Source organism: Bacillus rossius, chromosome 17 (genome assembly GCF_032445375.1).
Source record: "Bacillus rossius redtenbacheri isolate Brsri chromosome 17, Brsri_v3, whole genome shotgun sequence".
NCBI lineage: Eukaryota > Metazoa > Arthropoda > Insecta > Phasmatodea > Bacillidae > Bacillus > Bacillus rossius.
In genome coordinates this window covers 35593781-35605393 of record NC_086344.1, presented here as the reverse complement: position 1 = coordinate 35605393, position 11613 = coordinate 35593781, and the positions used below count along the sequence as shown (strand labels likewise).

Sequence of the window (11613 nt, the reverse complement as noted above, 5' to 3'; positions counted from 1 at the left end):
CCTTTAGGTCTCCAGGGACAACCTATACAATGGTTCGCACTTAAATATAATTTTTATTGATAGTATACACATGTATGAAAGTCGTCATGTAACTGCTCTATGGTTATGTTTGCACATTTTGTAGTAAAAAGTTAAAAACTCGGTTGGAGATTGTCGTAGTTGCGTGGAATGACAGTCTGTTGTCCCATATCTCTACTTGAACAGCCAGGTTGCAGAGGAGGGGGGGGAATAGAGTCAACTTCTGCTCAGTAATTCAATGACAGTGCTGAAAATATAAGAATTAAAATCTTAGTTTTTTTGTCTGGAGTTATCCACACCATTAAATTAATTTTTTTAAATAACCTTATGTTTATTTCAATTTGCTTTAATAACTATTTAAAAAGGTTTCCTTTGGTAAATTATTGGGTTTCCAGGCATTATACCATCGTTGCCTACGATAGTAATACTAGTAACAGCTAATTTTCAAATCGAAATAAATTCTTAATTTTGGTGAGGTAATAATAAATCCCCAATTTATTGCACAGAACTTAAAATTAAATCTTTGAATGAGAATGAACAGATATCAAACTAGCAACTGGTGTGTTATTGACATTTTAAAATCTCATATAGCTTTATTTATCACGGTTTAAATGTGGTTAGCTTGAATTATTTCAAAGCTAGTACATTTTGAAATGTCCCGAAACAAATTATTACTTGAATATTTACAAAATATTTACCAAAGTATGCATCATTCGTAAAGAACACGAATTTATCTACATAAAAAAAATAGTCTAATTTGAGTTAACATCATATAATCTCTATGGAACATCTAACTCTAACCAAACATATTGTTTTTGTTATATAATATTTTTTGTATCATATTTCGTATAACGAATATGTATGGAAGGATTTTAATAAACGTGAGTGATCATACTGTATGATAATGTACAGCTATTACACGTTGATTCTAGGGATATTTTCTGAAGCTGGTGCTTCACTGAAAAAAATATTTCCGAAAATGTTATTGATTTCTAATTGTCCATAAAAAATGCAGTTAGGTTTTTTTTATTTCGCTTACCACACCTAATCAACCACTTACAACGATTTAAAGTATCTTAAATGTACCTTAGCTAACCGACATTTATACAAATTATTTGTAGCTAACTTAACCTAATCAACCATTAGACTATTTTATAGTATTTCAAACGTATCTAAACTCACCTAACCTAACAGACTGTTGAAACCTGTATACTGCCAGTAAAATTCTTGAAATATTGCAATGCCTTTTAACATAATTATTTATCAGAAAGATAGGAAATCAAAAATAATTTCTTTAGAATTTTTTTTTTTCATTTGAACATCTACTGTAGAAAATTACCCACTTATAAATTAGCCAGGGGGGGGAGTAAGTTTGAATCTGAAAACATTTTAATATCAACACAATAGACAATAGTTCAAACAAACACACTTAAGAAAATTTTGTGCATTGAAACCAGCGAGGGGCTAAATTCAAGCGTTACATCCAATCAAGTTATGAAATCGACATTTATACTAATATACTCAGTAGTATGAATGGAACTGAAGTTCAGAAAAATTGTGCAGTAAAAACCATTAAAAATGAGACTATGTCTTTTAAAATTATTAAAATCACTGCAACAAACAAATTACAGCAAATTAAATAGCCTTCCATCAATATTAACTCATTTTTAACTAGCTAAATTGCAAGTTTTTGCATAATTGAATGACATTTTTGACTGAGTTTTAACTCTCCAGTTGGGATAGCAACAACCCAATTTGAAACATTTTTTTTTTCAAACAAATTAAAATTTTTAAGTGTAGCTGACTAAACCTTATTATAACTTTCACTTAGTTTTTAGTACCCAAGGAGTGTAAACTAACGTCTGAAGTTTAATGCATTACCTAACCTTGCAAATTTTATGCAAGTCTATCACATAACCTTAGAAATTAAACGCACAGTAAAAATCCTTCATCACCTACTCTTGAAAAATATATATACACACAAAATACAAAAACCCAAGCACCTTCATTAAAATAATCATCAGTGATCATTAATACTTTAGGAGAAATTATCATTATGCATAAATTTGTCTGTTCCACTGTTAAATCTACACAACTGAGTAACATGAAAATGTCCTTACTTTATGAATGCACAGACAATTTTGAAATGGCAGCTAAAGCTGAGGTAAAGTATTGAGGTAAGTACAGTCAAAGAATTGAATTTGAAAATTTCATATGGCAACAACACAAATCAACTAACATAAATAATAACAATAACCAACGCTATACACACACACACACACACATACACCTGTTAAAAATACAAAAAAATATTCGCACATTAAAATAATTATAATGACACCATCACAGACACCTCTATCAAAAATGGCAATATAGGAATTAAGTACAGAAAATAATTATTGATGTAGAAAAATATTGAGTATCTTGTGTTACACCGATATTTGTTGATGGAACTACTGTGTTGTACAATATTTGTCTCAACAGGCATTTTCCCCCCGACATGGACCAAGATCCTTCTACGTGGGAGTCGTCAACCGAATGATCGATATTCCGCCAGAGAAGTCCCATGAGCCACAGATACCAGCGTACAAAAGTAAAACCGGCGAATCATTGGAAATTAAACGTGCACGGTACGATACATTTAGACCCTACTTTGTTTATTAAGGAAAAAATATTCTATGTTCTGGGGGAAAATTAGATACCTGTGGTATCATTGGACGTAGGCAAATATATTTTTTTCTTTTCTGTTTTGAGACTGGTTCAACGAGGTAGAATGAGATGGTTGCTAAACAGTGTTGATCTAATTTATGTTCATTTCCTAATTATATTTCAAAATTTCATTCTGAATTCATGCATAAGCTTTTGTTAGGTAAAATATTTCTTTTTAAAGAAATTATAATTTTTATTCTTACTCTTGCTGCATAGCATACAGAATTACAAAGACGCCTCATTCAGAATTGTTTGAACCATTTTTTTTTTTTTTTACATTAGCTATCTTTATATTGTACTCTAAAGCCGGAGTCACAATGCAATGACGGGCATCTCATGCTCAGTAGCCAATGAAATACAAGGTTACAGTGATGTTCCCCCGACAAAATACGTGTCATGCTACCAGACGGAAAGCAAACCAGAAACGGAAAGGAAACTTTACAGAACTTAATTTAATAAATACTTACCTATTTGGAATATTTTTTTGCTGAAAAATGAAATCTTGTTTTACGTGTGGGCACACACTAACATTTGTAGCTTGCTTCATCTGTTTATATAAACGGATATCATTGTGTTTATTGTCAGTGTTGTTATTATAGATTGGTGAAGATTTAATTTAAGAATGGACGAGTTCGCGAATAACTTGTAATTAATAAATTTCAGGCTCATGGTATTCTGTATGGCATTCGGTTGAAGGACTGCAAAAACAGCCAAAAATGAAAAATCATGGGCTGAGATAGCATGTTTTTTTCTCTTTTACACTGTTTTTAGCACATCCTATTCTGCATTTTATGGAAGTGTTTGACTTGGAACAATTTGCTGACAGCCAAATTGGCAGTGTCTTTTAATCCAGCAAAATTTTGGAAAATTGTCAAGATACTGATTACATACATAAAAATAGAGTATTTTTAATAAATTTTTATCATGAAATCCAAATTTATAAATAAATCTTAGCTTCTTTCATGCTACTCTCTATAATTTAAAATTTTGGATCTAATAGTCCCGCCTTAAAATGTATTTAAAAATTATTTGTTTTTAAATGTCCAGTCAAATATCAAATTATTTGCGAATAATGAATATTTTTTGAATCCTCACAGACCTGCAGTCACAAATTCCTTACTGTACAGTTTGTACATGTGGTCTCTTTACATTAGCTTTGTGATTTTGTACAAGCTTTTCTTTATTCCATTATCTTCTTTGACTACACTACGTACTCCTCAAGATGTCCACATTCTGACGAATCCGGGAAAAGTCAGCGAAGTTAAAATTGGTCATGGAAAGACAGGGAATTCACTTGAAACTCTGGAAAAGTCATTGGAATTTCCCATCGATAGTAATTTGAGGGGGAAATTTCATGCTGCAGTCTGTCATCTCCCAGACTGTAAAAGTATTTTTTGATGTGTAAACATCTTAGCTTTCTGTATACCGCATTTGGTAGGGATAATTTCGTGAAAATGGAATGGAAGTCGATGGATGGAAATGTGTCGCAAAGATGGAGGACACACGTGTAGCAACATAAACCCACATAGTCACTTTCGTAAACATTATGGGACAAGTAAAACTGTGATAGTGAAACTACTCTGGAATATATTTGGTAAACTAAAATAGTCATGGTAAAAAATAATCACAAGGGTTAATAACTAAGTAAACTGCCATTACAATGATTGTAAAACATATTCTCCTTCTATATCCCCAAGGGGCATAGTTCAAATCTAGTCATTGGAGATTATTATCACTTTTTTAATAACATAAGAATGTTGATTCAGCTCAATAAAGTAAAGGTTTGTTTGTAGGAAATATTTCCTGACCAATTTCAGTTGTTTAAACAAAAACAAAGGTACAAGCACATGCTTTGTTTTATAATATATGCATTTTAAAATGTTTCAGGTTAATATTTTGGCAATGCCATTCAAGTATAACCACTAACGTGTGCGGAAATTTTATAGTATTAACAGTTTAGTGAATTTTAACAAGATGGGTAGTATTTTAATAAAAATCCTTGTCAAAAATAAAGTACGAAGCTGAAGTTTTATCCGAGCCGTTTCTAATAGTTAAAATTTCTGGTTGTTTCAGGCTGCTAATTGCTATTTGCGTTTAGTGTTGGCAAGTAATGTTTACGATTGTGGCAGTTAATTCTAGCGGCACATGCAGAAAATGTGTGTGTGTGATTATAGCATCCAGAAATTTTGGTATTTCAAAAGTAACTATATTATTTTTCACGCTTGGCATTTTTTTAAAGAATTATATGGTACATTTTGTGTCAGAGTTCTCTATAATAAGTTTATTTGCGACTTGAAAAACATGAGAACAAACGAGTGTGCTTGTTACCAGGTTAGATGTTTTACACATCACTAGCAAGTACTGAAAGATTCGCTCACTTTTTTCTCTCTCCAGATTGTGTTTCAGTTAATGTTCAAGCACGCTTAAAAAAAAATGGTGTATGCAAGGTTGGGTTTGAACCAGCCCAGCTAGGGGGCTGGTGGAAGCTGGTTTTTCTTTGTTTATTTCAGAAAATTGCAAAATAGGAAAATTATTTTTAAAATAATTTGTCTGTACATTTATGGGTAAAATTTACGCATCATGTATCCAAGTTTATGCCTTTATCCGGATGGCATAATCCTGTAGCACATGATGCTTGCAGTTTTAATTTAGTATGTCAAAAAACTATGGACCTAACAAATAGAAATAAGTACAATATAAAAGGAAAAACAAAATTTGCTTAAGATCTGACACAATTTGTTTTGTATTGTGATAGTAGATTTTTTTTTTTTTTTTCAAGGATCTATCGACAAACTTAATTAAAACAGCAAGCATCATGTACCACAGCATCAATATATCGTCGCTTAAGAAACAAACGCCGCCTGTCACATTTTTATTTCCAAAATTAGTTTTTTTTTTCTCTATGGAAACAAGCATTTAGCGTCTTCTCACCGAGTGAATTCGCCGAAAATCCAACAGAGTGCGCTGCTGTGGTATTTTTTTTTTCTAACGACGGCTATCATTCAGTTACAGCACGGCACATAAAGTTAACGAGCTCTCTTGAAATAGGCAGTATTTCTTAAGCAACGACATAATTGACCACATGCCGTCAGGATCAAGGGTACGGACTTGGATACGCGATAACGAAAATTTTACCCGTGAATCTACAGACAAATAATTTTAAAAAATAATGTTCCTTTTTTTTGCAATTTTCCTAAATGAACAAAGAAAAACCAGCTTCCACCAGGCCCGAAGCTGGGTTGGTTCCAACGGAACCTTGCATACACCATTTTTTTTTTAGTGTGCTTCGAACATTAACTGAAACTCCATCTGGAGAGAGAGAAAAAAATGTGATGTGATTTTATGTATATATATATATATATATATATATATATATATATATGCATGTATATGTATATGTATGCATGTGTGTTATGTACATGCATGTATGCGTACAAAGAAAAAATTAACACAATCCGCAGGAACGTGCCGATTTTGATGTTGGAAAGATGAAACTTTTCCCCAGAAACAACTTCCACATGATTTCAATGTGGACAGTATCCAAAAATTATGTAATGCGTAGAGACATGCAAAATTCGTGGATTCATTTGCGATAGGCTAGCATCAAAACAACTATACCTCCGTGCCCCTTCTGCGATTGGCCCACAGTTTTTATCCGGGGAACTGTGAGCCAAATGGGAAACACTGAACCAAGAAAGTGCCGAATTACGGACAAGCCTAGTCGAGACGTCTCAACGCGTCAGTAGCCAAGGAACAGGGTGTCCATTTCCGCGAGTATTCGAAGGACTGTGGAGTCCATCCTAGAGGTCAACGAATCCGCGAATTTTGCAGGTCTCTAGTAACGCGTGACTACGAACTGCTAGTGTAACCCGGTGATGACCCGGGGGACGTGTCGTGATTGCGGGCAGGCTGCTGTACCAGTCTCGCAAGCGCGGCATGCTGGAGAACGGCCTGCTGCTGAGCACGTTCGCGGCGAGGCACCTGGCGGGGATGACCGAGGCGCAGGCGGACCAGTACGACCGGCTCATCAACCTGCCGTCCAACGACTGGGACATCTACCACTGGGCGTGCGGCACCAAGCCCACGCCGCCGCAGTTCGACAACGAGGTCATGGACCGGCTCAAGAGGCACACACGCAACAGGGAGCGCGAGGTTCGCCTCAGGCAGCCGGACCTCCACTAGCTCTACTAGGGCCGTCGCCGCAGCCTCTCGTAGTTCCTTACTGATTATACAAGTATTCAATTATCGAAAAGTTTTCTAAAAATGAATCCTAGCTAGATCGATTTATCGCCCCCGAAACCCCCTGCATACTAAATTTCATGAAAATCGTTGGAGCCGTTTCCGAGATTCATATATATATATAGTGTGTATATATAGTGTATATATATATTGTATATATATATAGTGTATATATATAGAGTATATATAGTATATATATAGAGAGAAGGAGAGAGAGAGCTCATTTAAAGATATTAAAGCAGTTAGTTGCTCCAAATTAAAAAAAAAAAAATGGTATTATTACTCGCCAATAGATGTCAGGAAGAGTCATTTATGTTCAAGTTAATTATCGATAAAGTTGATTTGTACTAGTGATGGGCCAAAAAAATCCCAATTTTCTCGAATTTAAATCCCAAAGAGTTCTCTGACTGTACCCCCTCGAATCCGAATCTAGACCTCAAATGTTCCAAAATAAAATAATGCACAAGAAATGAAAAATACTTACTAGGGTTTTGAAGCATTCAACCCTTTAAATGTTATTTTTTTTTTTTTACTTAAGTTTCCAGAATCAATGCATATGTAATTTTATGTATATAATTTCATGTTAAAAGGGGTATTTATGTAATTACATGTTAACAGGGTAGATATGAAATAAAAGAAAATGACCTATTATACTTCAGAAGTTATCAGTGTTGAATTTTTGAATTTACTTTGTTTCCTCTAATATGTATTTTTAGTATCTTTTCCCTTGGATATTTAATCCTTCCAATACTAAGGATTTATTACTAGCCCATCCCCCTAATTTTTACCAGTGTAACTGTCAAACTTTATTCCAGATTGATATTGATGGCTTGAAAAATTTTTAATGTGTGTTTTCGCTCGTGACATGACAGTGATAATATTTTAATAAACAGTCCTGTCTTCACTATTTTGATTGTTGACTCACGCGAAGAATTCAAAATGGGTGAACTAATGTGGCAGTAATCGACCGAGCGAAGCGAGGTGTCTTAACAACTATAGTGATCAGCGTTTGAATGTATGTATATGGCCGACTGGCAATAAATTTTTAACTGTTGATTCGATTTTTGTAAAATTTGGTAGGTAGGCAGGTGTGGGCAATTTTATTTTTAAGTTCATGTATGAGCAAAAACCATCAAAAGATTTTTTTATATATTTAACAGCTACACATGTAGCTCTCAAAATCAAATGAATTATTTTAATTTATGGCTTGAAATCAAAACAGGATATTGTCTATAGAGATTATTATACTGCATGCCTCAAAATGAACCAAATAAAATAACAAGCAATTAATGTAATTGAATTATATCTACTACTTCTTTAAAAGTGTATTTGTTGCATTAACATTTAAAATTTTTTTATAGTATGTATGTTTTATATTACGAGTATAGGTTGTCAATTGCAATGAATATTAGTTATTAGGTTGGCACTATTTTTTTTTTTTCAAACCATATCCTTGGTTCCTTAATTAGAGCATTTTTATCTGTAAATAAATTTTTAATGATGACAAATTTATTTTTATAATGTTTTCTGTACATAAATTTTTAAGGAGGAAAAATTTATTTTTATAGTTTTTTCTGTACATAAATTTTTAAGGACGAAAAATTTATTTTTATAGTTTTTTTCCGTACATAAATTTTTAAGGATGAAAAATTGATTTTAATAGGTTTTCTCGGAACTATTTTCCAGATTTAATTTGTAAATATTTGTTAGCAGGTGGTAGTATTTTACTTCAAGCTGTTTCATTGGTTTGTTCTGGTAAGTAGGTACTAACTTTGGTCAGTACTTATGTGCACTAAAAACAGAACATCTCATAGTCCCAGTTCGGGGTGAACAACTAGTGTTACAGCAGGTGTTTAACTGTTCATTTCTCAATAGGAATTTAATTTGAGTTATGTGTAGCAGTAGGCAGTGGGCCTGCCCATAGAGAAAGAAACGTCCCAATCAGACAACACTTCTAGGGTTATATCGAAGCAACAAAGTTGACAAATGCTAAAAGCATGGTGCCCAATGGTCACACACAAAAAAAAAAAAAAAAGTATCTCTGAGAACTTATTTTGCTAACGTGCATTTTTTTTTTTTCTCCATATGCCTCACTTCAGTTTATAGTCACGCATACATAATTTTTGGAGACTGTCCACTTAAATCATGTGGAAGTTATTCCTGGAAAAGTTTTATCTTTCTAACATTAAAATGGGCACGTTCTTGCGAATTGTGTTAATTTTTGCTGTATACACGCACATACATGTACACACACACACGCATACATATACATACACACAATCATATACATACACGCATTTACATATACCTACATAGTACATATATATAAGCACATCTATGTTACTGTTTATATATACATATATAATACCCTGTGTATAGAAAAAGTTGAGAAAATTTCATTAAAAGAACTGAAAAAGTCTTTAAATTGGTTCTTGAGATATTTGTAGACAACCTTTATAGTAACATGGTCTGGTCCTACATTAAAGTACACTAAGGTACTGTAATTTTTCTAATATTGTGAGCATACAATTTGAATATATGGATTGGGGGGGGGGGGGGGGGGGTGGCTATGATTGTATAATGAAGTTAAGTAAAAAAAAATGTTGCGCCTTTGAAGCTTTCAAATTTTTATTCTGTGTGGCAAACTTTAAATCCAATAAATTCTGGACTTCCACCACTACATTCTGGAGGCCCTAATGTGCTACAATTAATAAAGTGTAGAGCTGACCCAAACACCGTCATTTACCGTAGGCTCCAACATAAACTCTGGGTAGATAATGGTACACAGGTAAACAAATGTAAACAATTTTGCTGTTCAAGTATTAACTGATGTTTAAAGTGTGCAGTAAATTCTTACACTAGTACTAAGTCATTACCTTATTTGGTTTTGCGGTCTTTCTGAAGTCCATCAGAACATTTATTAATAGAGAATAAATTATTTGCATGAATGTACACTCATAAATGGAATATTGCATTAGTATTCTAACCACAACTACAGCAAGACTAATGTAAATATATAGGGATCTTGAACTATGAACACCCGACTTACTGAGTTACTAAAAAGCTTAAATGTATATTGCAAATGAAATATGGGAAGTCTACTTGTACAGAACTGTAAATTATAATTGGCTTTTATATATCTCGAAATTACGGCAACCATATACGGTTAAGATAATTTGACATTTAAGCCTGATTCACAATACCCAGCAATGAAAATGTGATCGGAACACCAGGATCTTGAGAGTAAGATGAGAAATCTAGGATTTACAATAAAATGGGATTTTGACTGTACACGTCAGAGTTGTAAACAAAACTAAATATTTTATGAAATAAATTAAATATCTTACTGCTATTTAAACAACTGCTTCCAAACAAAGAAAAATGAAATGATCTTACATTTTCTTCAGAATTTTCAAAATTAATCTCTTGTAATTTACGGGGTAATTTATGAAGAAAAATGGGTCACCTGATTGGCTGAACAGAAAGCAGACGGAGATGGGAGGAAAGAAGTTTGATGTTATTCGTGTCCTTCCCGGGGCCTGTTGGGTTACCAAACTTCTTTTCACCTTGCTGTCATTTCAGAAGACCTGGGGTTGGAATCTCAGTCCATCCCATGAAGGTAAGAAAACAAGGAATGGGTATGTTATGCCATGTTAATAACCGATGTCTAAACGAGAATGACCTCCACACCCCTACAGCCTCGCTATGTTCGCAATGTTTGCTACGCGAGTAAAACATATCCAGCTGCATCCCACGTGTCACTGGCCACACAAATCTGTGTTCGCTATGTTGGCGACGTCACCCGGTGTTTGGTTCTCTGCTGTTTTTCTAAAACGTTTCTGACTTTGCACATGCGCAGCGGATTAACAAAAACATCTGTTTTCATGAGGAATTGTGCTGTACTTCGGCGTTTACTTTTTAATGAAGTTTAATATCTCTCAGTATTGTGCTCTAATAATCAAGCTGACTGAAAGTTCGCGAAAATAACCATGTTTATGAAATAAATCTACGGAATAATATACAAGGCAGGATAGGTATGCAGGACAATGCCTGGGATTTGATTTCAAAGGACTGCTATCAAACCGAGTTGTATTCATTCTGAAATAATCCTAAATTTGGCTTCATCCTCATGCAACTGCTTCATCAAATGATGAAAAATTCATTTATTTTTAGATTAACTTCATGTACCCTTTCTTTTTACATGTAAATACTCTGAGAGCCAGCAGAATATTATCATTGTCCGGAATCATCACTTGAATCCCACGGCATGCGTCTCACACATTGCGAACTAGACTGTCCTGTCAGGCCACCTGGTGTAGTGAACTTATGGTAGCTTTCTGTGTGGCCTCGGCTTTAAGATATATATAATATATATTTTATATATTTTATATATTTTATATATTTTATATATATTTATAAAATTGGTTGAATGGTTATTGGCTTCCTTCCACAACCAGCACTAGATGCCTATTAGTCAAAGCATTTTTATTATATCATCAATCAAATATCCGTACGTAGATGTCTTGCCTGGGACTCGAACCCAGAGCCTCTCGCACTCTCGGTGTGCATCCGACTACGCTACGGAGGTCGGCTAATAGACATTCATTCAAATACCTATTTACCGATTTTAGAAACACCCGCTAAAAA

The 11613-nt window shown here is 33.9% G+C and overlaps 1 protein-coding gene across 1 annotated transcript; it reads left to right on the top strand.

Annotated features, from left to right (window-relative positions):
* Positions 1–790: 790 nt before the first annotated feature.
* Positions 791–7630, top strand: LOC134540535 (succinate dehydrogenase assembly factor 2, mitochondrial-like). The gene is made up of 3 exons (XM_063383341.1): positions 791–899; positions 2503–2648; positions 6636–7630. Exons 1-3 carry the CDS (start codon positions 876–878, stop codon positions 6907–6909), a joined length of 444 nt encoding a protein of 147 aa, XP_063239411.1. The 5' UTR covers positions 791–875; the 3' UTR covers positions 6910–7630.
* Positions 7631–11613: the final 3983 nt, after the last annotated feature.

Excerpts from the sequence above, each read along its gene's own strand:
- LOC134540535 (XM_063383341.1), top strand. The coding sequence starts at position 876 with ATGTATGGAAGGATTTTAATAAAC. Across the intron at positions 900-2,502 it reads ATGGAAGGATTTTAATAAAC|GCATTTTCCCCCCGACATGG; the intron begins GTGAGTGATCAT and ends TTGTCTCAACAG. Across the intron at positions 2,649-6,635 it reads TTGGAAATTAAACGTGCACG|GCTGCTGTACCAGTCTCGCA; the intron begins GTACGATACATT and ends GATTGCGGGCAG.